Here is a 27,962-nt window from a genome sequence, read left to right on the forward strand (position 1 = left end):
GGTTGGAAGGGAGCACAGAGGGTCATCTGGTCTAACCTCCCTGCTCAAGCAGGGCCATCCCAGAGCACATGGCACAGCATTGTGTCCAGATGGTTCTCAAATATCTCCAGTGAAGGAGACTTCACAGCCTCTCTGGGCAGCCTGTTCCAGTGCACCTGCACAGGTAAAGAAGTTCCTCCTCATGTTCAGGTGGAGTTTCCTGTGCATTATCTTCTGCCCATTGCCTCTTGTCCTATTGCTCGGCATCACTGAGAAGAACCTGGTCCATCCTCTTGACACCCTCCCTTCAGATACTTACAGACATTTACGAGATCCTCTCTCACTTGTCTTCTCACCTTATCTTTTTCACTCTCTGTGTGATCCAGGAACTTCGGTAAGGCCACACCTTGAGTATTGTGTCCAATTCTGGGCCCCTCAGTTTAGGAGGGACATTGAGATGCTTGAGCGTGTCCAAAGGAGAGCAACAAGGCTGGTGAGGGGCTTGGAACACGAGCCGTATGAAGAGCGACTGAGAGAGCTGGGATTGTTTAGCCTGGAGAAAAGGAGACTCAGAGGTGACCTTATCATTCTCTTCAACTTCCTGAAGGGTGGCTGTGGTGAGCTGGGGGTCGGTCTCTTTCTCCGGGCAACAACAGAGAGAACAAGAGGACACAGTCTCAAGCTGTGCCAAGGGAGATACCGGCTAGAATTAAGGAGGAAGTTTTTCACAGAAAGAGTGATCAAATACTGGAATCATCTGCCCAGGGAGGTGGTGGAGTCACCATCCCTGGATGTGTTCAAAAAAAGACTGGATGTGGCACTTAGTGCCATGACCTAGTTGAACTGTTAGAACATGGGTTGGACTCAATGATCTTAAAGGTCCCTTCCAACCTAGAAATTCTGTGATTCTGTGATTCTGTGATCTCTCGTACTGTGGAGCCCAGAAGTTGATGCTGTGTTCCACCTGTAGCCTCACCAGGTCTGCAGAGAAGGGCAGGATCACCTCCCTCAACCTGCTGCTAGTGCTCATCCTAGAGCACCCCAGGATCCCTTTGGCCTTCTCAGAGCACACTGCTAGCTCATGGTCTGCTTGCTGTCTGCCAGGTCCCTCAGGTCCCTCTCCATGAAGCTGTTTTCCAGCAGGTCACCCCCATCCTATACTGGTGCAGGTTGTTCCTCCCCAGGTGCAGGACCTGCCCTCACCTCTGTTGAATTTCAGCTGGTTCCTCTGTGCCCTCTCTCCAGCCTGCCGAGGTCATTCTGAAGGGCTCTCAGCGCTCGGGGCTATCGGCCGCTCCTCCCAGCTTTGTGTTGTTGGGGCACTTGCTGAGGAGGCCTCTGCCCCTTCACCCAAGTTATTGCTGAAAAGCTGAACAATACTGGGCCCAGTACTGAACCTTGGGGGACACCACCAGTGACAGGCCTCTAACTAGACCCTGTGCCAGTGATTAATGTCCCACCTTCTGGGGTCTGTCATTTAGCCTGTAATTACATTAAACTCCTTCCACTAAGAAAACAAACCCTTGTAATATGTACATCTGGTACTTCTGTTGGTAGGAAAGATCTTTCTTCTAGCAGGTATACCTTACAATAGTTACTTATTGAGTCAAAATCCCAATTGTTAATTCTTTTCAGATGTTAAACTATACTGCAGTATCTCATGACTAATCCATCGAGTCACAGACAGCAATCCCTCTTACTCAGCTTAAGCTGGATCATACCTGAAAGTTTAATGCAGGGAACAACTATCCTAAAAGCCTTCAGTACATTGTGGCTGTTTAAAATAGAGTATTACTTGTCCAACAGCTCATTTACTGGTTTTCTTTTTTGTTCCACTGAGAAGAATCACCACTTTACAGGAAAAATACCAAAGTCTGTAACGACAAAGCACTTGACTAATGGTTCATTTGTTCCAGTGATAAAGGACATCAGTTAATCTGACATTGTGTTTTCAGCTTTCTGATATTGATTTACACTTTAAGAAACAACAACACTTGTATTCCAGTATTTGTCCCAGAGCAGTCAGGAAACAAGTACAGCATGGCAACCATGTTGTAGAACTCACAGGGAAGTGGTGGTCATCCCACTTGCAGTACTTAAAAAACCGTTTAAATCAGCATCCAGATTTTTTAGGCTGGCAACTAAGACTACAGGAAAGACAAGAAAAAACACTGGAAACACCTAAATGCATGTGACAGCTAGAAAGAAAAAAAAAAAGAGAAAGATAAATAACATCTTCTAAGTATTCAATAATATATAAACATGATGTAGTGTAATTTTGAGTTGCTGTTTTGTATGGAGGTAATTTAATGAAGCAAAACAGGATAAATTGAAACTAGAGAAAAAACACCACAACAGCTGTTAGGAAGCAGAGATGCACCAGCATCAAGCCATAATAAACGCCAACCACAAGTGTGATCATACCATTTACACTCTTTTTGAATGAAGACAGGGAAAATCTGGAACACTGTGAGTTATTCATTTTTGTAAATTATCCCATCATTACATGGGAGAAAGCTGATGTAAAGCTGAAGATTTAGAAGCACAATTTTTCCTAGATGACAAGGCACAAAAAGGCTCATCCTTTTGTTACAAGATAAAATATTCTTCTGCTACATTTTATGGGAAAGCAGTATGTAAAAAAGCCTACAGGTTTAGGGGTTTGTTCTGTAGGACAGTTACAAGTTCTGACCTCTGAGAAGCCAATGACAAAAGTCCCTGGAGCAATTTGGTCATGTACTTATTAGCACTTCACTCAGTAAAAACATGCTACTGCCATGTCTTGCCCTGTACAATACCACGTCTGTTTCCCCTGTGATGATTTCCCAGCACTCACAGAGATGACCATTCAGTATTGTAAGTTCCCTGGGATGACAGACAAGAGAAAGCAGAGAGCTCTGAACATGGCAGCAGGCTAAGTAAGGTATGCCTGAAGCCTTGTCTTGGGAGATTTTTTTTTTCTTTTACAAATGGGCATATCAAAGATAAATTCTCTTCGGGAAGATGTTCCATAACTTTAGACCTTTTACTGCTCAAATGCAAAGGTATCAAAACAATGTCTATGGCTCTGAATGACCATCCCACCACTGTCTTTTTTTGACAGGATTCAGGTTTTCACTAGAAAATAGGCAGCAATGCCAAAATAAAAAAAAATTGTGGTTTACATCTTTCAAACAAAGATGTAAACCACATTACTCTTTTGGGAAGCTAATGAGTACTTCTGCAACTTTCAACAAAAGATAAGTGAAAATAGGTTTGCAGCACCTTAGAAATTATCACAGCACATACATAATTTTCTACATCTTTCACAGCTGCAGGGAGTTTTTACAGGAGGAAGCCAACTTTCTTACAATTGAACATCCCAATGGACCAAGGACCTGTGGATGGGTGAATCTGCCTGAAGCATGCGCTGGAAGCAGTGATCCTCAGGAGATTCTCTATCAGAATCTCTACCAGATTCAACTGGCAGCTCTGCTGAGAGAAAGAGAAGAAAGATGCACAGAGAAAAGTTTTTCTGACACTAGACATGTAAGAATCTTATCTACATGGAATGAAGACTAGATATCCAGGAGACGCTATCATGACTGATTTGGGGTCTTCCATCCTTTAGGCAGTGTAAGGAATAAACTTGGGTTTGTGCTTTAGCAAAATCTTTCTTGTGCAGCTTTCACGAGAAAGTTTATTCCTAAATACCAGGGAATTAGAAATTCCCATGGACCTAGAACTGGTGTAAAAGAGAATTCTGACACTATGCTGTCTTTACTGTGCTTAATATAGTCAGTGGTGCTACTGCTTGTTGTGGTACTGGAGAACACAATGTGATTCTTTCTGTAGTTTTGCAAATGGACATTTTACTCTTTCTGCATTTCTTTCCCTTTGCAATGAAAGGAATCAACAGGACATCAGTGGCCTAAAAAGGCAGCAATAATTTTATGTAATTTTTGATTATAGAGAGTATTGCCTGAGGAAAGTCAAAATGCTAACGGTCAACACATTTTCCTGGCATAAAAGAATCCCCAATAAAGTCCTTTATATGTTTGGCTCAAATCAGACACAAATTCATGTCTTACACTTCACCAGAATACTTGGTACCTCAGAATATAAAGTCTTCTGAAAACTATGGTTTTAAGGAGACAATATTTTCCGAAGAATCATTTCACCAGAAAGTGATATTTTCTTCTTAGAGAAAATATTGATATTTTCTTCTTAGAGAAAGCAACGCATTAGCAAATCACAGTAGAAATCTTGTGTGATCATCAACAAAGAGTACTTAAACTAGCATGAAATAAATGCCAGCATTTCAGAAAGTCCTGTTGTCATGCAGACACAGTTTGAACAAAATATCAGGTGTTGGTAATACAAAAAAGAAACCATAAAAAACACTGGTGATTGATTTTTTTTTTAATGTAGTTAAACCTTTACTAAAGTTAAAATACTGTATGGTATTTGCACCAAAAATTGAGGTAAGGTCTGTAAATATCATTAATATAAGAATATCAACATGCAGAAATATTGAGAATGCCTTCTGTAATGGGGCTTGAATGGAATTAATAACATCTTAATGTCTCCAGTGATCACAATCAAGTTACTAAAGTAAATTTGAACATGGCCTAGGATTTCTTAGTCTTCTCATTACAAAATATATTTGCTTTCCCAAGAGATTGTACGCAATACTTCTATTCCAAAATAAATATTATCAGTCATTCATAGTCCCTTAATTCAGCTGGGTAAATAACTGTAACCTTGTTTCATGGTACACAGACCTTTCACAGAATCTGGTCCAAAGCTGAATGAAAAGGAGGAGAGACACTTCATTACATATATTTCTTTCTCCCTTCACGAAGACAGCATAAGAGTAAACACACAAAAAACTTAACCCTGGCCAAGGGCACTCAGGTATCATCGGCAAAGGTTGCAGCAGAATCTGTACTGAAGAGTTGCATCATGAGGCCTTCTAGCATTATGCTCCTCTAGTTCTTCAATTTGACTTGTATGAGAAAGCAGTGTTGCAATGTTTTATGATTCTGAAGCTATTTCATGTATTGTCTGTACAGAAGAGCCCTACTCAGCAATTGGGTCACACAACACTAAGCACTGGAAGAAGACTTCATATGTAGTGTCAAACTCCAAGCTCTACAGTCTGATTTGAACTTAGATCCTTTAATTTCACTGCTCTTTATCAAGATAAGGATCTTTAGGGAAAATCAGCTATTTTTCTAGTCTGGGATTAAATCTAATTATTGGCTGAGAGCTAAAAGCAGTGAGCACTTCAATAGGTATCTCCTTTGGAAGCAAAAGTGCTGGTAATTACCCCAAGAGGCTTCTACCCCTCAAGACTGGTCAAGACTGAGCAGGTGCTCTGTGATGTCCTGGTAGTGGCAGGTACCCTTGCACTAATGAAAGCACTAAAGCTGCTGGAATATACAGGGCTTTCATCTCTTGGAAATGGCTTAGAAAAATCATGCAAAGAAAACAATGGATGAGGACCATGTGATGCTCTCCAGAAAAACATTTGATAAACCAAAAGCATGGTTGTGTGGGTAATGGATGTGTCTGAGCTTCACCTGACTGCAGTTGGGCAAATATACTTTTCCTAAGCACATATTTACTGGATGCTATCAGAAACAGGAGACAGCACTAGACTGTCTAGAGCACTAGAGCTTTTGATCAACAAATATGGCAGCTCTTAAATTCTCATAAAGCTCTGAACAGCAAATATACTCTATCTCTAGCTTTAATAATCAGAAATTATAATACTGGGATCTAGAGAAAAACTTGAGTGTTATAAATAATGCTATTACATGGGGATACGTGTTAATTATTGGCACCATAGTAAAACCACTATGCTGCTATCTCAGTTATTTCTGCAGTAACTTATCCACTCTCTAGCAGTGACAACCTACAATGATGGATGAGGAAGGAGGACCTGAACTTAAATTGAAAGAAATAATAAATAAGTGACAAAATAAGAGCATCTGTACTTGTCCAGTACTATATTGTCTTCATTTCTTCTCCTTTGCCACATTTCCACTGACATGAGGAGGTAATTTACTATGCCAAGGAAATCCATGTCTGCCTGTGCTGAATTACTGCATTCATATTTCTACTTGTTTGTAGCAAACTAAACTCATAAGTCCAGCTATGTAGATGAGTCATACAGGCTGTCTTTCATTTTACAAGGCATCTTTAAATACCACTCTTATTTAACTTGTACTCATTACCATCAATGTGTGTGCCATACTATCCTAATTGCCAGAAATTTGAGCAAGTAAATCATTAAAAGGTTATTTTTCATGCTAAATTTAATGTACAGTATTAATCAACTTTATTTCATTATTATGAGTAATGCAACATCCTATAGTCAAATCGATTTATAATTATGCCAGATCACATGGCAGGGAGGAAACAAGAACAACAAACAACAGACGGATGTCATTTCTGCTTAAATTCTCCATGTAAATTGCAAACTGTTAAGTCAGACAGGGCTTTCTTTGCAGAGCACAACATCCAGATGGAATCTCACCAGCAGAGCAAGAACTGAGACACATCTTTGTCTCAACATTTTAAAAGCAAAGTAACCAAATATCTTGCAACCAACACTCAGCCTGCTTTATATTTCCCTATTTGATCCTTAGGTCTGTTTTTTGGTATTATTTCTAAATAGAAATCTTTGAGACAACAGTGAAAGAAAGCCATTTTGGAAAAAGATGAGACACACATGAGACAATTTCCTGTGTTGCTGACATCACCACCATAGGATGGATCTTATGTCCAACATGGACATCTACAGAGGTAAATCTTCAGATACATTTCTGATGAGTGGTGTGCACAGAACATCCTTCCAGCTCCTCCAAAATGCAGTTCTGTACATAAGAAGCATCCCTTTCATGTGCTACTTATTCCAATATTTTATTCTATTTAATCCTGCTGAATATCAGAGTACCAGTGGTAAATCCAGAGTCCTTAACATATATAAACTGTCACCTCCCTGAAGCTGAGAAAGCAAGCTCAGGAGTACCTCTTCCAACATAAATGACAGAGCTGAGTTATCCCTGTAATTTGGAGATACAAGGAGGTACAACACTATACATAGGCAGCTAAATATACTTCTTAGCAATATGAAACTAGTTAGTGGGAAATATTTGATTACTCATCAATTAGTCAGAAAACTCTAACTGCTCTAAACCTATCTCTGACAACTACTGCAGATGCAAGTTGATCTAATTTGGTTCGTCACAATGAATTTGATTCAAAGTGAGGTTTCCGTTTATTTGCTTGGATAGGTTGCCTAGCATTAAAAAATGCTCTTAAGAATTGCTTGCAAGTCTGCTTTCATGCTGTTGTAGAAAAGGTAACTTCCTAGGCACATTTGCATTCACCTTGCCTCTGCCTTGGATGTATTAGCCATTGTTGAGAGTTATACTACTTAATTAGGGAGAAGAATAAAAGATTACTTTAGAATAGTTATACAGGTATAAACTATTCTGTATATTCTACTATGCAGGTATAATTATTCAAGCATAATTTTTCTGTGGAAAAAACACTCAAACACACACATATTCCAAAGACTCATCTCCAAAATAGTTTTGGCAACTGTCCTTTATCTCATGATGTATTTTGAAATGGCAGCTGTTGGCAGGAGAGATAGATGTTATATTTTTATCCTCATAGCCATAAGTCATAGAGTTTGTGTGTTCTTTGCATCACCAGAAATCAACCTTTTAGGATGTTCCAGATCCCACAAAACTTACAATTGGTAAGTACATTATAGACTACACACTATCAAGATAAGGTAGAAAATACTTTTCTTTGTATTATTTTATGTTTTACATTGTAAAATATTATGGGAAAATGCAATGAAGCAGAAATACATAGGGCAAACAAAATTTATTTATATTGCAAACATATGCGGACCATTCATCCTTAATTCTCAGAAGGTTAGCTATGTTTGAAAGCTATGGCAGATATCATCATGAAATATCTGTTTCAGAACACGTTTCTGACAAAGTATCTTAGGTCAAGTGGAACAGGCACACGTGTGGCTGCATGGCTTATTGTTAAATGTAAAATTAGGTTTACATTTATGATTAAACCCAGAAAATATACTTTCAGGCAGAACTGGAATCACCGGTTTTGGTGAGATATTACGATGAACATCTTGACAAAAATAGGAGTCAAGTCATAAGACTGGGGAGAAAAGTGCTGTCAAGAAAATGGTGAAAAGACATATTTACCTTGTGCAACTGATAGTATTGCTTGGCACCTACTCCTCCTTGCTCCTCTCCTGTCCATAGCACCAAGCGCAGTGTCCTTTTCGGACGAAGTCCTAAAACACAGTTTTTAATATTGTTTTTAGTATTAAATACAGATATATTTTCAGCATTTTTTGCATTGATCTCCAGCCTCCATTGGATGAAAAGCCTGTATCTCCACAAACCAAACACAACTTATATCAAGCGTGGGTTTTTCTGTGAAAGACTGGGGTGTGGGGAGAGAGCCCAAATGAGGAAGAAGTGGGCAGTTGAGGTGCTGCTGCCAGTTGCAGTAGCACAAGAGAAGCACATTTCAGGGACACACTGAAAACCTCACCAGAAAGTAACTACCTTGATAGATTTCTAAAACATGTGCTGCTGTCCTTGTGGTGGTCTGCCATAAGTAATACATATCCACTCGTGGCAGATCCAGATCCAATTTTCATGAAAACTACCATTGCTTTGTCATGGTTAATTTATTACAATTAATTGAAAATGAGCTGCTGGATTTTTATGAGAAATGTTTATCAATTTCAAGAACTGAGGAGCTATGTAATATCATTTTGCTTTTTATCAGAGAAATGAAAAGCAGCAATCTGTGCTTTGGAATCTGAAAGAGTCAGCTGCTAAATGTATGCACGACTTCCTGAAACAAGGCAAACACAAAGCCATTTTCTATTTTGCTATGGTAGCTCAATCAGAAAGATAAGTTCTCAGATATATTTTGAAGCCATTTTTGCCATGGTAGAACTGATCAGATAAAAGTTGCTTCCCTCTATTTATTTGGTTGTTTCTATTCATAAATTAATACATTGAGAGAAACTTGAGAGCATGGAAGAGCAAACAGATAAAGAAAACTCTTCTCTGTGCAGTGGAATGCTAATTTTGTTAGAGAAAAAAATAAAGAAAAAACATGAGATTATCACAAGTGATAAAGTACCACACACACTATCATGCTGAAGAGAAATAATATCAGTATCATTATCAAAACTTATTTCATTTCCTAACTGAAATGGATGAAGACTGCCAATAGACTTGACCTCCATTAATTCTTTTCTTTTGACACAATGAATATGATCTGCACATTTCTTCTCTAAACTACATGCTAGCAATCCTTCAAACTGAAGGCAGAATATAGAAGGAATACCCCAAATCTGAACAAAAGATTTTCCAATATTTCATAAAGTGCAAACAAGTTTAAAGCTGTATTTTCTGAATGTTGATCTGCTGACTGTAAACAGATAGGCTGTCAAACTTCATTACTTTAAAGACAACCTTCTGCACACCTCCCAGTAGATTCCCTGCTCTCCTAAATCACAACAGTAAAGGATTAGCCTTCTTTGCTTTTCAAATTAGTCAGATGGCTTATGAGGTAAATTTGAGATAATAAAATAGCTCCCAGTTTGAAGTCAGAAAAATTTAAGCCCAAAATAACCCCAAATGTGTCAACAGCTTGGTTAGAAGAGGTGGCTGTAAAAAAGAAGTGCTGGTATAAAACATAGAGGCCAGTGCTGTAGTATGGTTCCAGCAGCCCTGCAAAGTGGAAAAAGGAGGTTTATTTGTCATATCAAAAAATGCAAAGTGAAGTCCAATTTCCAGCCCACCACACCAAGCCTGTAAGCGTAGCTTTGGTGAGAAATAATGTTCCAGATTGCAAGGCAAGACGTATTCTATTACCATCTGTATAGCAGGTATCTTTTGTCAAGTGGGCAGTTTGCCTTATCTCTCTCTCTGAGTGATCACAATCACTCCTCCCTCGGGAGGGGACATCTGCTGATAACAGGCTCTTGAATGTCACTGCATGACTGATAAGAATTATAGCATCCCATTGTGAGAAGCTCCACCCAGAGGGAGGAGCCAAGCATTGCTACCCAGATATAATCTGGAGACGCTGGAATAATTGCACAGCTTCTGCACTGGATTCCCCAGAGAAGCAGCAGCTGCCTCTTCCTCCCACTGGATCTTCGGAGGAAGACTACACCCTTTTCCACAGGATCTCTGCTCCAGCAGAACCACTGACACTCCAGAAGGACTGCTACCAACACCCTGACCAACTGAGTGTCAGGTTTGAGTTCTGACTCTGTCAGTGTTGTTCTAGTGTACTGCATTGTTTATTTTATCCTTTTATTTTCTTCCCTATAAAAGAATTGTTATTTCCTGCTCCCGTATCTTTGCCTGAGAGCCCCTTAATTTAAAATTTATAGCAATTCAGAGGGGTGGGGAGGGTTTACATTCTCCATGTCAGGGGAGGCTCCTGGCTTCCCTGGCAGACTCCTGTCTTTCCAAACCGAGACAAATGCTTAAAACAGGGAAGCAGCATCTTCTGGCTCCTCCCAGACAAAAATCAAGCTGCTTTAGTCTGCCACTACTGCCCTAAGTGGGACTTGGGCCAGTGATCAGGGCATCCTCATGGTAGGCTCAGACGGGCTGTAACCTCAGCTCCCACTCTCCAGGGGCTGGAGATGATCACAGCTCACTTGTGGAAAAGATATTTGAGATTCTTATGGCTTTCCCCCATCATTGCATCTGTCTGTCGAAGCTGGGGAAATAAAAAAAGCCCTGCTGAGCTTTGGTCTTTCCAGTCTGGGACGTGGTGTATCGGCTCTTCCCATCTCACAGATTCCTGTCAGCAAATTCATTTGTCTGTTCTACTGAATTTAAATGGGCAACTTGAAAAAAATAAAAATACATGAGCTATGGAGGCAGTTATTTTAAATACAAACAAAGTCTACAGAGGAAAATTTAATTTCCTCATTATCTTAATCTGAAAGTGATAACTATTTATCTACCTCTTATTAAAAACAGAGCTAATCTGGCCAAAGAACAGCAAATGAATCTATTGTACAGAAGTAAAATTGCTGAGAATATTCTCAATGCATGTTTTTATTAGAAAAAAATTGAAGTACTGTTTTCAAGTTACCAAAGTTTTTCAAAGTAAGTTTATCTACTTTGGTTTGCTTCTTAAAATCTACTGGTTCCTCAGCAAGGTATCATCTTCACAAAATCAAAAGTCTTTCAGATCGCAGCCCAAATATATATTGAAAAGACATGATAAAATAGCAATTGGGCTAGAAAACTGAATGGGTTTTATGATGGGTGCAACATATAGAAAGGTGGGTAGGCAATTTTAAAATGAAGGAAAACTGTTACACAAATAAAATTGTGCCTCTTTCCTTGTTATTTGAATAAATGACTTATTACATAGTATTAAAAAGAAAGAGGCTATCAGAAGAAAAACCTTACAGATGAATTTCCAAATCTCCAGTGTTTTAGAAAAATATATTATCTTTTTTTCTCCCTTCTACCTTGCCCTTAACTGAAATAAAATCATAGTTTACCACAAAAGAGCATTTTGGTGATCAGCCTCTATATTCTTATGGTTTATCTCAAGCATAAAAGATACTATGGGCATGTGGAATCACGAATGAAATAAAAACATCTATATGGTCGATCTATGACTAAGGATACATCTGCAGCAAGCACAGCAGGACACCTACTCTATTACACTCCCTCTGTGCTGGAGTGCCTGCTATCCTTTCCTTCTTCTTGGGTACCACAAACACTTCTGTCATACCAATGTGTGCTTATTGACTCTATTTTCTGTTTCTTTTAAATCATCTTAGATTGCCCACATTCACAGATAACAGCAGCAAGACCTGAATTTTATGTCCTACATGTCTGGCTCATGCTTGACAGAATTGAGACATTCCCACACAGCAAAACTGAAATGTAACATTTTGTACATGTAGAGACAAATCCTAATGGCCTGTCACATGTAAAGCAGAAAAATAAACCCACTTCATTCTCAATATAGCCTACAAGTCAGGAAGGAAAACTTGAATCATCTTTTTTAAATCAAAATCGAGATCAGTATACTGTATCAGTTTATATTACTATAAACACAAAATTTCCTTCAGTAACTATTTTCCTACTTTATAAACATAAATCCTTACTGATGGGGAGGATCACAAAGACAAAATATTTTCTAAGAAGACAGTGTGTAGATGGCTAACAGGCTTCTTCAGTGTCATTTTAAGACTGACCAGCTTACAAAACCATAAAAAGCATTCACCTTTGTAAAAATAGATATTTTCCCTGCAAATCAAGGCACTGGGATCACACACAAGCAAATCACATAGCTTTTCAGCTTATATGAGGCATACAAGCAAACTGCAAATGGATGTGAGTAGACTAACAGGTGTCAAGGTTTAACCTCAGCTGGCAGCCAAGTCCCTCACAGCTGCTTGCTCACTCCCCCACCAATGGGAGAAGGGAGAAAATCAGGGGGATAAAAGCTAAAAATTTAATAGGGAAAGCAAAAGCCATGCACACAAACAAGCAAAACAAGGAAGTAATGCATTCCTAAGACCCTGCAAAAATGGCCTAGAAAAGCCATAAAGCATAAAGTAGAATAAATTGCACTGCCAATCAAGGGAGGTGATTCTGCCCCTCTACTTCCCCTGGTGAGACCTCACCAGGAGTACTGCATCCAGCCCTGAAGTCCTCAGCACAGGGAAGATATGGACATGTTTAAGTGGGTCCAGGGGAGGGTCACAAAGATGATCAGATGGATGGAACTTCTCTCCTATGAGGAAAGGCTGAGACTAGAGAAGGCTCCAGGGAGATCTTAGAGGACCCTTCCAGTAACTGAAAGGAATCAACAAGAAATGGGGACAGACTTTTTAGCACCTAAAAAGTGGCAATAAGGTCAAGGAGCAAAGGCTTTAAACTAAAGGAGGGTAGATTTAGATTAGATCTAAGGAAATGCTTTTTACAGTGAGGGCAATGAAACCCTGTCACAGGTTGCCCAGAGAGATTGTAGATGCCCCATCTCTGAAGAAATTCAAGGTCAGATGCAAAAGAGCTCTGAACAACCTGATCAGGTTGAAGCAGTTCCTGCTCATTACAGGGGTGTTGGACTAAATGACCTTTAATGATGTTTTTCAACCCAAACTATTCTCTAAATTCTCCTACTTCTAATACATTAGTGACTTAGGGAGTCACTAATGTACTTGCTTTAGGAGCTACTAGGGAGAGGTATATACAGATATATCATCCTCAAGTATTCCTCTGCTGCACTGAATATACATAAGCTATGGCCTTTTCTGCACGGTTACCCTGTGGCTTGGAATTTGTTTAAAAGGTATTAATACAAAAATATTTTATAAGTATTTATATGAAAAAATTACCAAGTTGTTGCTGACATTCTTTAATTCTTATTACATTCCCTACCTTTTTCAAGTCTGGAGCTGATTACACATGGGGGATTTCCTGAGTGTCATTAGTTGAGATATTTCAATCACGCATGCACTTCTCATAAAACACCTGGAATTTCCATTTTACAGCATAAAATAAAATTAAAACTAGTATTCCACATTTTGCTGAAGAAGATAAGAACTCATCATCAAAAACAGTGGTACAATCTGCTAATACCTGATTTATGTATCCTGTGGTATGGGTAAGGAAGAGAAAAAGCTCTTACCACTAGCAACATGTTTCCCTGCCTAATTTCAAAGAATATACATACAGAAATAAGCTGTAATCAATAGGATGATAGTAATAACACAGTTCATTGAAGATGTCCAGACTTTTCTTCTGAAGACTCCTTTCTTCCTCTTCCTCTAGAAGAAATCTTCATTCTAAACCAGAAGGATCTTGGCTTTCACTCTTGTTAGAAACACAAGCCTTCTATGGTTCAAACAATTGATCTAACTAGTGGTGCAGAGACATACCTGTGTACTCGTTTATTGAAGAAGAAATTGTTTCTTTAATTGAGTGACAAATAATGATTTCACAAAGAAGATCATAGAATCATAGAATGGTTTGGGTTGGAAGGGACTTTAGAGATCATCTAGTTCCAATTTCACTAGGTCAGGTTGCTCAGAGCTTCATCCAGCCTGGCCTTAAACACTCGCAGAGACAGGGCATTAGCAACATCTCTGTGCAACCTGTGCCAGTGCCTCACCACCTCACCCAAGGAATTTGGATTCCTTCCAAATATTTAATCTAAACCTCCTCTCTAAGTCTGAAGCCATTGCCCCTTGCCTTGTCACTACATGCTCTCCTAAATAGACTCTCCTCATCTTGTGCACTTCCTTCAGGCCACAATCAGGTCATCCCTAAGCCTTCTCTTCTCCAGGCTGGACAATTGCAATTCCCTCCGCGTTTCCTCATTAGGAGAGCTGCTCTGTTCTTCTAATCATCTTCATGGCCCTCCTCTGCACTCACCCCAGCAGGTCCACATCCTTCTTATTCTGGGCTCCTCAGAGCTGGATGCAGCACAGGTGGGGTCTCACAAAGGGAGACCAGAGAGGCAGAATCCCCTCCCTCACCCTGCTGGCCACCTTGCTTTGGATGCAGCCCAGGACATATTTGGCTTTCTGGGCTGTAAGTTCACATTGCCAGGTCATGTCCTCCCTCTCACCAATCAGTACCCTCAAGTTCTTCTTCGCAGAGCTTCGAAGTTAAAAGCTTCCAAAAACAAGGCAAAGAACAGCTGAAAAAAACCCTTTTAGTACTTCTTAAACCTTGATTATAACATATTTCTAATTCTCTAGTGAGGCTCAAATTAGACATGGGAAACAGCTTTTAGCTTTGGAAACTGTCTTTCTTTTCTTCTTAAACCAGTCTAATGCAGTGCAATCTCCTTGATTTTTGTCTGTTGATAGCTTCTTTTTGTGGCACCGAGGACAAAGCACTGCAAAAAATAGCACTGGGAAGCAAGCAAACCTCAGAGTGTCGAAAGTCTGGAGTAAGGAGAAATGAGGTCTGGAGCAGAAGAGATGAAGCATTGCAGGAAGACAGAAAATGGTCAGGTCTGGGGCTTGGGAGGGGGAAATCAAAGCGGAGTGATGAGCCAAGCCGGATACTGCAGCTCAGCCTTGCCTGGGGCTGTCAGCTTGCTCAGAAACATGTTTTGGGGCTGGAGAGGACACGACTGCCACTGGCACTGACTGTGAGCAGCTGTTTGGACAGGCCCTTCAAAGAGGGCACAGGGGCACTGCAGTGCCCAAGGTGAGCCAGCCTAGGGAAAGACTGGACTTGCAGAGCACTGGCAGCCTTAACAGCAGTGCAGCAAGACACTGAGATTACACAAGCAATTTTCTTTTTCTGTTTTTAGGGAGCCTGATGATCTTATGACAGAAGGGCAGATTTACAGAAGAGTGGAGAAGGGAAATGTGAGAGGTTTTAGATAGATTTATTTTTAAAAAGCAAGGCAATATCCAAGAGGAAATGTCAAGGAAGGAGCTGGGTATACAAGACTGGAGGGGAAATCTGTGAAGGATTTGCAAGTCTGGTAACTAAAAATAACATGCATTAAGCCCTTTGACTGGGGAGGTGAGGGAGAGAAGAGGGAAGCCGAGCCCAGAGCCTGGTGCTTATGGGCTGCAAGTCAGGCAACAACAGTGCCAGAGAGGGGGTTTCTCTGTGGACACCTTCCTGCCACCTGGCAGCACAGCTGAGGGGCACTTCAGCTGAGAAGTACTGCCAAATGTGCTTGTCTGCACATGGGGTTTCAAACTAAGAACTGTTTCGTGTAGTGCCATGAAGCCATTACAAATCATGTGTACCAAAAAAAAAAAAAAAAAGAAGGAAAAAGAAAAAAAGGAGAAGAAAAGGAAAAAAAACTTGCCTGTGTAAAAAAGCCAAGTGCAGAGTCAGCAGAGAAGTCCTCTACCCCATGCCTAGCCTAGCTCTGGTCCTGTAAACGTGTTCTCTGAGTCCCACAAAAGGAATAAGACACTGTCCATGTTTAAAACACACTTTATTCCTCTTCAGGAAAACATTCTTCCTTAAGGGTATTTGTGATCTCATCAAACTGTGGAGCAGAAGATGCAATGTGGGGCCCACTCCCACACTCTATGGGATTACAAATATCAGACATGGTTTGATCTTAATGAGAGGTGGGTCTGTATTCTGCCTCTGCTGCCCCACTCTTTGGATGACAAAACAAATCTGTTAGGCTATTCTGAGAGCTGATGAGTCAGAAAATGAAGCAGGCACACTTCTGTCTCCATACTGAAAATATTTATACCTTAGAAAAAAAAATGACAGTGAGGACAAGATGCCCCTTACTTCATTTGGGAAGGATTTCAGCACTTCACCATGTCAACCATGTTAGAGACTTGAAAAACAAAACCAATAACACACAACAGCTAGCACTGTCAGGTTTTAAAAAAATTTTATAGATAATATAAAGCTCAGATTTTTTCTTGAATTTTCTGGGTAAATTAAATCTTGCAGAGAAGCAGCAGTCTACAAGACAGAGAGCAAAATTGCTATGGAGGGCTGTATATCCAAATTTACCACCAGATCAGCAACCTTTTGTGTTTGTAGTCACCCCTCTGCTATGTCAACACAATATGAAAATTGAAGATTTAAGTACTTGCTAAATATGCACTCAACCAAATGTTAAAATGAAGGAATAAATGCATTTGTAGTGAAACAGCATATGCAGATATTTCATACCAAGAAGATTTAATAGAATTGAAAATGTGAAGGTCAGAATAAAACACTCAGCCTTGCTGAAGTGAAAAGAATGTAAGAACAAGAAGGTAATATCAGGCATATTTGATTAAAGAAAAAACCCCAGAAACTGTAAAAGTAGTTATTTAATTATGTTTCACAACCTATCTCCTAGACAGCAAACAATTACTACAAGAAATTCAGAAAAATGTTTAACAAAATATTTTGCAAGCACATTAAAATTGCATTTATTTGACTGCAATTAAACTAGCAGAAAAGTAATTACTCTGTTGATCATATTTTTAATAACACATATCTTTAGTCCTCATATATTAGCCAGTGAATTTGGACTGCATAAATGTAGCTTCATACAAAGACTACAGTGAACTGTACAAAAATCTGTCTAACGGTTTTCCAGTTGCATTAGTCATGGGTATAATTCAGATGAGAGTTACAATTTCAATTTTAAATAAGTTTTAAAGGGGAAAAACTGTCTAATCAACTCCTTATGAGTAATAATAACTCCATACCTTAAAATTCTTACATGCATTGTTTTAAAAACATTTCTGTAGTTTTCTGTGTCTTTCTCCTATAAAGCAGTAATTTGGTCATGCCAGATCCGTGTCTACATCCCCAGGAAAGCTGATTTATGAAGCCCCAGTTAGCTTAACGCTGGCAAATAGACAAAGAAGAGAAATGGCGCCTATCATCCATCACCATACATTTCTCCCTTTTTCACGTTTCATCATCGTCTAGGAATGCAGGAAAGCTCTGTAAAAGGTGTGATGACTGGGATTAGATTTTGTCAACAATCATTCTTCCTTCATCAAGCTACTCTAGCAGCTATCTAGCTCTATCACCATCCTACCCTGGCTGTGAAAAAGGAAAATGTTCCCTGTTCATCTACTTGACTGCTGGTATTCGCTCTGGCAGCTCCCCACAGCAAATGTTTTCTTACATGGAAGAACAGGACTCTCAGAAGCACTTTGAGGCACAGTCCAAGCAGAAATTTCCTGGTCTGAGGCAGTATGCAGACATGACTGAACATGAGCTCAGTGCACAACACAACAGCACGAGCAGGGAACTGTTCACTGCATCACAACCCACTGCTGTGGTGGTCCTTGGAGTGTAGCCTTTCCTGGAGTCTGCACTGACTACTTCAGGGGAAGCAGGGCTTCAGATAGCATTCACTGGCAACCCCTCACACTGGCTGCAGTTCAAGCGATGGAAGAGAAAGAGGAAAGGTTTGTCATTTGGCAAATTCACAGCTCAGCCGTTGACTTCTGAAGATGTCCCCAGATTGAGCAGTAGCTCATGGACAGGTATGCACCTCTGGGCTTGGCAGGGAACCAAGAGCTGGCTAGCAATGAAGCAAGAGAGACCCAAACATAGCCAGGAAAAGGTAGAAAACACATTTTTTGAACAAGGAAAGAGAGTTTGTGGGTAAATGTCGCTGAAAGAAACCTGGGATGTGAACAAAGAACCTGCTAACTCTTTCATTCCTCCTGTGCTAGCAGAGATGGGACTCTGAAAACAAACTAGACTGTAGTGTCAAGTAACATACCCATCAGTTTCTATTCTCAGGAGGAAAAAAAAAATTATTCCAGATGTTTTAACTTAAAAAAGACATAACAATTATAATTTCTGAAGTATTTCAGAAGAAAGCACTGAAATTCATCTAACAAAATCAACTGGATTTCTAACACCAGTAGGCTCCCTGCTGCTGTTAGGAGACTTAAATACTATGTTTGGAAACCTGACACTGCCATACAACCAGCTTCTAAAGATCTTTCTCTATTATTGTCATTATTCAGCTCCTTCAAGCTCCCTTTAGGGATGAAAAGCCCACATTTCCAGCACTAGAGTGTGAGGTGGCTTTGGCAAGGCTGAAGGATGGCAGAACACCTGCAGCCTCAGCTGGGAAATGCCCCTCAGCCAAGCAGTGTGGGAGCACAGCTGGATTAGGAGCAAAGAGGGGAGGGAGCACTGGCTAAAGCTCTGAAATCATTGGATACATACTAGCTGCTTCTTGCTCAAATACCCAGGGCAGAAGTATGACTCCTGAGCAAGAAGAGAGGCAGGCTTGAAGTGGTGGGAAAGGAGGACAAATATCTCCTCCACAGAAACTGACAAACAACATCCAAAGCAGGATCAAGTCCTGCAAACTGTCCGACCAATGACAAAATATGGCAGCAAAATAAATGTTGTGTGATTTTATGGTGATGTTCTATGTGTAGCTGATTATTTAGTCTTTTATCTCACCTTGTGTGAGACAGGGACATGAGAAGCTGTGTTTCAAACAACACCAGAGCACTAACTGGACCAACATGAAAATGCTGAGGCAAATGGCATTGGCCAGCTCCAGAGATGCTCTTCCTTCCACATAAACTAACAAACTAACAAAAGTTTAGAATTATAAATGGAACCTGAAAACAAGTTGGGTTTGAGATTTCTAGACTGTAATTAGCAACACAGCTGTAGTTCTATAAAACTAGAAGACTGCAATTTGCTTGAGTGCTGTCTCTCCCACAGCTTCCAAAGGCCCTCATCACACTGCATTACAGCTCATCCAACACCCCATGGATTCCCTCAGCTTAATGATGGGAACCTGTTAGCCTTTCCTCTCTAAAACACCTCCAGTGTCTTCCCATCATCTCTTAATTGCCCCAAATAACTCTCTCAATACTGCCATGGAGATATTTGCAATCTATCACACAGAGTTTGCAGACAGGTTAAAAGGAAAGAGACTGGTGATTACCACCATGCTACACGGTAACCAGGTGTTTGCCTTCTTTAAGAGAAGAATAAAAGCGCCTTCTTCCTGCCTGCCTCTCCTCAGGTGGGACATAAATGCACTTGCCCGTCTCTCCTCAGTCACTCACTTGAAGAGCATATCAGAACTGCCTTTTCTAAATATTTTTATGCCTCCATCAAAATTAGTTAAAATAGATCAAAAGATTAATGCCTGCAGAGGGCTGGGCAGGGCAGCTGCTGCCAGACATCGCAGAAGACAAACTGCACGTTGCACAAGTTTACTGCCATGGACACTCTGCCTGCAAGTGTAGAAGGATAATTTCTTAAGCATCAGAAATTCAGAGCTAATCACAACTGCCTTGGCTTCCCTGAAGGAAAGGGAGTTCACCAGTTCAGACCAGTTCACGAACTGCCTCAGTGACTTTTTAAAAACTTCTTTATTCCCAGTAAAAGGAATAAGGAGTAATAACCAGCTGAAATGTTCATCTTTCTTCACATAAACAACTTCTGTGGAAACATTTCCAGTTCTTCCTTTTTTAAGCACATCAGCCATGAAGCAGCTTGCCACAGATCTTACCTATCAGTGGCATAAGTAAGCTTCAAGAATTTAATTCATGCTTTTCTTTCCTTTGTGCTTCATTACACTTCATTATTAATGGTGAGAAAAGACCCCTTTGAACACCAATAGTCAGTATGACCATTACTCAGTGAATTTTTCTGAGATTAGCTACCAGCAAAGCTAGCAGCCATAAGAGTTTAGTTGATACAGAGAACTTTATATGGATGAATTAGGGAAAATGCTTCTTTTTACTCAGGTCAGGAGATGTCTGCAGCCAGCATGGGCACCAACAGGTGCACAAGCTGGTACTGAAGTTTAACTACACCCTGCTGAAGGGGATGTTTTGAGAGTGAAATTGCAGCTGCACAGAAAACGTAGCAAGATTCACCTTGTTGAAACGCAGCCATCTAGAAGTTGAAATTTGCTCTGAATTTGCTGCCTGCACTTCCTCCCTGAAGAGATGGATGAGAGGGAATGGCACCACCAGCAGGTACCCCCTTCCCATCATCCCACTGTGGAAGATGAGCAGAGAGATATGACAGCTATTAGAAGCAAAGTATTCAGACAGACAGAAGCTTTCCATTTGTTAGCTCTTCTACTTTCCAGAGCCAACTGAATGGTTATAACTTTAAACAGTGTTCAAAAACTACAGCAGATCACAACTGGCCCTATGCTTTTAAGGTACTACTCTTATGAAATGTATACATGGGATTTTACATCAATAAAATACTTTCATTCCACTCTCTGCTAATATAATGCAAAACAGTTTCAGTTCAGCCTGACTTTCATGTAGTTGCCTTTCCCTCAAAAAGAAACAACATTCATGTGAAGCCAAAATGGAAATGGAAAAAAAAAAAGCTACCAAATATTTGAAGTCTTGAAGACTATGTAAAACTACTTCAGATTGTGCTGGACTGGTACATGTCCTTGTAGGGAGCGTGAAACTATTATGGTGTCTGAAAAGCTAGAAAACCCAAAAGCAAAACAAAACTAAGAGAAAAAAATATACCAATATAGAACAGAAATTGCCACCTCAATTAAAAAAAAATAAAAGTTAACACTGAAGATTCAGGAAATATGAGGAAGTATAAAGGTCAATACATTAAGTAACTGATTTACTTAGAAATAAAAGCAAGAACTATTAAAAAATTACTTGAGGCAAGAAAACAAACTGTATTGCCTAAAATAAAATCTTACCCATCTTAAACCATAATTTTAATGATTTTTCAATTAATTACATATATTTGGTCTTAAGCCAATAGCTACTAAGTGGTTTTGGGAGGATGCTATGTTGAAAATATGGAGTTGCATTTGCACTATAATATTCTTCAAGTATTACATGAAAATTTCAGAATCCAAATTAACAGGCATAATTTGTGTCCTGTCCATAACACATGTCCAAGAGTCACAGTGATATCATGATGAAATGCTATTAGACTATCACTGAAAACCCTGCTTTAATAGTGTAATAGTATTTTGCTTTCATTAACCCAAAGGACCATGGCAGAAGTACTGGTGTTATTTCTCACTGCCCAATACAAATTAATATTTTAGAAATCATATTTCAGAATGCTCATTTCAGCTTGAGGATCATATCACCACAGCTGTAAAATCAGTTATACTTTGGTAAATGCTGACACAGTTTTATGGCTACACAATGCACCCTGGCTTTAAGACTCTCTGGACATGATGAAATGTTTCTACACATCCATAGTCAACTGAGTTGTCTTATTTTCATTTCAAATTTATTTGGTGAACTAGTGTGAGACTAAATTTATCAGGGTCCAAAAGAACATCAAACAAAGTCTCCACAGTGCAAAACACAATGCTCATTCAAAACACAATCTGTGGAATTTATTTTAACTAGAAGTCTTTAATTTGTTTCTCACACAATCTTCACATCTTTTTACTTTGCTGTCTTTTTTTTTTTGTCAGATTTTAAATGCATAAGATATTAAATATGCATTAACCAATCTACTGTGGAGGCCAGTTTGTGAAAGGCCCCTTGATTACCTACAGCTATGAAGACCCAGAAGCTCTGTCCAGCCTTGTGTTCCTGTTGAACACTGGTACAAAGAGAAGAGCAGAACACAACAGCTGCCCAGAACAGAGGGCATCAGCAAAGGCTCCAGCATGTCCCAGCTGAGAGAACAGCATTTCACCACAGGTTGCACAGCAAACACACAGGCTACTACCAGAGGAAATCAAATATTTAAACAAGAAGAGTGCGATGCATTTCAGTCATGCGTGAAGGGAATTCACCCAGTGAATAAAAATTATACAATGCCACCATGAACTTGCCCTTAAGAAATACACAACAGCTAATTTTGAACGGAATAGAGTACCCAACGCAGCAGAATAACTTTCTTTTCCTTGAAGGAGGAGGAAACACAGCAAATTAAAAAAAAAAAATTAAAAAACAGTAAAAGAGGGAGTACACTTGGATTCTTTGTAGAAGAATCCTATTTAGTTTGCTTTTAAAAGACCAAAAAATTTAAACAGACACACTTTGTTTTGGTTACAGATTGATAATCAAATCATTCCAAAGCTGGGAAATTGAGAGATTAGAGGTTCAAACAATGCAAAGTAAAGGAATAGGAACTCACAGGGATGTCTGATGTTCACGACTGCAGTATGCAAGTAGCTAATCACATGACAGAGCTTGTCTACACAGAGCTCTTCAAGAAAGACTGAGATTGTTGAAGTGCACAAATCCTTCCACTGGGAAGCAGGGAAATATAGTTTATTGTTTAAACACTGCCAGGGCAGGAGCAGCAGTTGATTTTAGTTTCTAATGAATATGCTGGGCATCCCTCTTGACCACAGGTTACATCTGTGGAAAAAGGGAATAAGGAGGAAAAATAGCTTCCATGAAGGAGGAAAACTGTAGCAACAATCTAAAAAGTCTGTTTTGAACTAGTTTTGAGGGGTATCGTGACAAAATGAATATTTGTGCTCAGAGACATAGATAAAATAGAAAATCCAGTTTAGACATCATACAAAATGTCCTGGAAATGTAATGCGTTAAAAATATTTTATAATTAAAGATTTACCCAGATCCTTAATGAGCGATAATGCTTCCCATGATATAAATGCTCCACCACCATCATCCATAGCTCCCTGCCCAACGTCCCAGCTGTCCAGATGTCCACTGACCAATACAACCTGGAAAAGTAGTTATGAGAAAACATATCTACGTGAAAATGCTGAATCAGAAAATTTTGTTTAGAATTTAAGCATTTTAATGATTTTGTCACAAAGTTGGCATTTTCGTTTAGAAATATTTCTTTCTTTAGAGGAAAGAAATATTTCAAATAAAATTAAACATTGTTCTCTAGTTGCTGAATATTAATTTAGATTCTACTACTTTCAACTACTGTCTAAGGGGTGCTAGATAAGCTATAAGAAATGTTTAAGTGAAAAGTTTTATCTCTTACATTACAAAAGTGCATACTTTCCAGTGATGCTGGACTATTACACTGCTGAGTAGTGAAATTTTCTTTCATATTCCATCTGTTTAAGCCCTTAGGCATGAAATTTGATTAATCCTATTTTTGGTTGCATAAGGAGAAAATATGAACTTAGACTGAAGCATTCTCAGAGCTTTTTGCTTTATTATATATCTATGGTACTTGCCACAGAGGACTTCTAATTTATTACTAGATCCCCTATATGCTACAACAATGACAAGATATTTTATAGTTCATTAGTCATAAGGATATTTTAAAACACGGTAGCAAGTCCCAGATGGTTTTTCTGCAAAGAAGGTTTTGTGACTACAGTAGAAAATTGTAGTATGGGCATATCCAGAACATCTACTTTCAAATCTAAACCCTTCAAATGTTGACAAGTAGCATCAGACAAATACCACAAGTGTGACAGTTCCCCGGCTGGGCCTTGAGCTGAATGGCTGATGGATCTATGATTACAATGGAAGGGTCAAGGAGGGACAAAAACTCTGAGCCAAGCAGGAAGTGTGGTAAAATTGTACAACAGCGCAAAAACAAGAGCAGGATGTGTTCAACCTATGACAACTCAGCAGTAAGGAAAAACTGAAGGAGACCCTGGAGCATCCACCTGTTTTCTGCTCAGAACTTGCCATAAACAAAGGGATGCTTCTCACTGTCTGGTTAGCTGATGTTGAGCAAGCCTCAGAGTTGTGGGATCCAGAAAAATGTAAAAAATATTAATTCTTTCTTCCACCTTCTTCTCCCTAAGGGATGAGGATCTCCTGGTGTATTATCTCATCTACCACTCACCACTGGATAACTAGTCTAGCACTGTAAATGAGAACACAATGCATTTTTCCTGTTGTAACTCCTGGAGGGCAAGAGTCTATGCTGTAAAGTATGCAGTAAACATTACAAGGAAGTAACTTGGAGCCCAAACATTAAAATCTCTATTTTCTTCTTCATGTCAGATAAATCTAAGCATGTTTACACTGGTTATTAAAATAATGGACTATCATGGCAAGATAAAAAGTATCAAGTGCTCATCATCCAACACTGCTTTTTTCATCTAACCAAGCACAAACTCAGGTAACATAACTGAAATGCCCATAGTATGAAACAAAGGCCGTGAGAAAGTAATAATCATACCCATTGAACTGCCATGGGTCCAACCAGAATGCACCAAACCACTTTAAATTTAGAAATTAGACTGTGAGATCTTTATAAATGTGTGTGTTACAAGAAACAGAACAGTCATGCCTCAGAAGCAGAAAAAGCTTGTGATCAAAATCTGAAGAACAAATTACTCTTTCCTTCTCACGTCTCAACTCCCTTTTCTGGTTATCCAGCCTTAACATGTGTTTGCTTTCCAGCACAGACCCATTTTCTTGGTAGAAAATAGACATGCTGCAATCTTAATTCCAAAACGTCCCCTCCTACAAAAGTGCTTAAACTTGGATGGATGGCCCCTCTCTAAAAGCCTCAGAATTTCTCAGGGGTATTCCTGTGATTTTGTGATTTAATGTCATGACCCTCAAAGGGCCAACACAAAAGATTGCAAACAGCACATTTTCAAGGGACACTGCCCTGCAGTAGAAGTACTTAATAGCAACATAGCTTGAAACCAGATCATCTGAGAAAGGCAATAGGAGCTTTGGAGGTAGAAGTGTTCCCGAAATGAGAGCAGAGAAGAGAAATGCTCACTGTGGCTGTTCTTTTTGCTTTCTTCTAAGGGAGGAATATGTGCATGTTCACACTTGCTGGTAGTGAGGGCAATGTGTGAATGAATTCTGCTCTGTGTTCTGTTCATTCCTGAATGTGCAGCCCCATTGCAACCTGCCTATGCAGGAGAGAGCTCAAACACCACCACGCTTTGCAGCCAGCTGATGCAGATTCAATAGAGTCCACTCAATAAGGAATCCACAAATAATAATAATTTTTTTAAAAGAACAGAAAAGGCTCTGAGTGAAAACCCAGTTGTCTGTGGTATAAAGGACGTCTATTCCACAGCTTCAAAATCACAATGCAGCTTCTTTGTTCTTAAAGCAAAAATTGGTTTTAAGAAACTAACTATTTTGTCTCCCAGGAAACAGAGCTTAAAGATTAAGTGAATTATTTAGAACAAGTCTGTAAACTCATTGAGAGACAACTGAGTTTACAATAGGATGTCTTTTCTTTAGCAGTGAAAGAATACATCACTAACGCTGTTCCTTGGAGCAATCTCAACAGTGTCTGAGAGGGAATTACTCCTCATTTCTGTGGAACAACACATATTGCAACAGCAGGAAATTCTGAATCAGAAGAAAGTGGTGTAATCTCATTTGGGGTTACAGACTCCAATTGTAAAGCTTCTTCACCAACTCCAGACCATTACACCAAAACAGATCAAGGTTCAAGTGGATTGAGAAAGTCAGTTAATTTTATGGATGAACTTCAACTTAAATTTACTGAAGCTGTTGCCAAGAGCAGCTACATAAATACAACCATTGTATCTCTAAAGTTTCTTCAAAACAGTTGTTTTTGTAGCAGCTGATGAAATGAAAGTTTCACTGATCATGCTGATAGCCGTAGACATTCTTAAAATAAGACACAGTTATAAAATAACAAAACCCACTGTGTTTATCTTGGTCTTTAAGTAGATGGAATGTGTCTCACAAATGAATGGAAATATTTCTGAAATTCAGTCTAAACCACTATATTCTTTAAAGTAATATTATAAAGTAATAGTATTAAAATACTCTGTATAGGTGGGCTAATAACAAAGGCAGTTAAAGCTATCAAGGACATATGATTATCGCATTTTCCACATTGCTTTCAAAGCTGTTATGTGATTCTCAGCTCCAAATCTACACATACACTTATAACTTAAACAAAACAAGCCTATAGGAACACCAGAAGAGCACAAGCATTGCAAAGCAACGCTTGTAAGTATCTGTAAGTATAAGTATTTGTTTTAAATATGCAGAGAAACTACAAGCAACAGTGCAGGGCAGTAGAAATACATATTTGCCAAATCGACTAAAAATAAATTTGGAATAAGACAGCTTGCATGCAACATGACAACTTAAGATTAATCTTTCCTATTCTATTTCCTTCTGCATCAGCATGATGATTTCTATAGGCTGCCTTTAGGTCATGTCCTGCATTTCAGTCAAGCATATTGAAATATTTTGGAAAAAAATTAGTATTCTAAATTCAAGAAAATTAGGAAGAGGAAATACACATTCACATGTATGTGCATGTCTCATCCTTTTCTAAGCAGGATGGTTTATGCCACTAAAAAATAATCTCCCATCCCATATGTAGTCACACAGGACAATTGCATTTGTCCTGCAACAGCTTCATAAAATGCAGGTGAACTATCTTCTGCTTGATTAAACAGAATTTTAAGAAATGTCTATCCCATTTTTAGCTAAAGCAAAGGCTTCTTTCTATGCAACCTTAGAGATCATAAATATTAAACATTTGGAAAGAACTACGAGCAACATTTTCAATCACTTCATTTAATCTATAATAACATTTGTATTAAGTTTTGAAAACCACCAGGGTATTTCATGTCCCTGAGAGAGATGTATATCAGGTAATGTAAGAGTACGGGAAGAGTAATGGTTCTTCATCATTGCCCTTCAGGGATGAAGAAGACTTCATGGGTGGAGGTTTGGGTTCACAGAACAGGATTTGTATTGCATGAATCTGCCTATCAACATATTTCTCTTAGAAAAGCATAGTAATAACTTTCAGCATTCAAAACACTCAAAAGTACTTTTCTTTACATCTTCCTCCAGCAGACAGTGAAGATAAGGAGTACCTTAACTTGCAAGAGGACAGAAAACTTAAACAAGCATCACATACACAAAGAATCACATAACCACAGAATCATGGAATCACAGAATCACAGAACCAGTAAGTTTGGAAAAGACCTTTGAGATAATCAAGTCCAACCTATGACCAAATTCCACCTTGTCAACTAGACCATGGCACTAAATGCCACATCCAGTCTTTTCTTAGGCACCTCCAGGGACAGTGACTCCACCATCTACCTGGAGAAGCCCATTCCAGTGTCCAATCACCCCTTCTGTGAAGAAATTCTTCCTAACATCCAACCTAAATATCCCCCTGTGCAGCTTACGACTGTGTTATCTTGTTGCTGGTTCCCTGGGAGAAGAGACAAAGCCTTACCTGCCTACACCCTCCTTTCAGGCAGTTGTAGAGAATAAGGTCTCCCTTGAGCCTCCCTTTCTCCAGGCTAAACAACCCCAGGTCGCTCAGCCACTTGTCATGGGACTTGTGCTCCAGACCCTTCACCAGCCGTGTTGCTCTTCCCCGGACATGCTCCAGCCCCTCAACATCCTTCCTAAATTGAGGGGCCCAGAACTGGACACAGCACACTTCACCAGTGCCCAGTACAGGGCAAGAATGACTTCTCTGCTCCTGCTGGCCACACTGTTGCTGATACAGGCCAGGATGCCCTTGGCTGCCTTGGCCACCTGGGCACACACTGGC

General features: G+C 39.5%; 1 protein-coding gene across 1 annotated transcript in view; it reads right to left on the reverse strand.

Moving 5' to 3' along the window:
- Positions 1–27,962, reverse strand: part of CPQ (carboxypeptidase Q) — a 147,568-nt gene that overhangs the window by 31,866 nt on the left and 87,740 nt on the right. The window contains exons 5-6 of the mRNA XM_084213501.1: positions 23,064–23,175; positions 8,214–8,305 (exon numbers count right to left, since the gene is read on the reverse strand). Of these exons, the coding sequence (XP_084069627.1) occupies positions 8,214–8,305; positions 23,064–23,175 (204 nt within the window). The remainder of the gene's footprint in view (positions 1–8,213; positions 8,306–23,063; positions 23,176–27,962) is intronic.

The sequence above is a fragment of the Fringilla coelebs genome, assembly GCF_963513975.1.
Source record: "Fringilla coelebs genome assembly, chromosome: 1".
Lineage (NCBI taxonomy): Eukaryota > Metazoa > Chordata > Aves > Passeriformes > Fringillidae > Fringilla > Fringilla coelebs.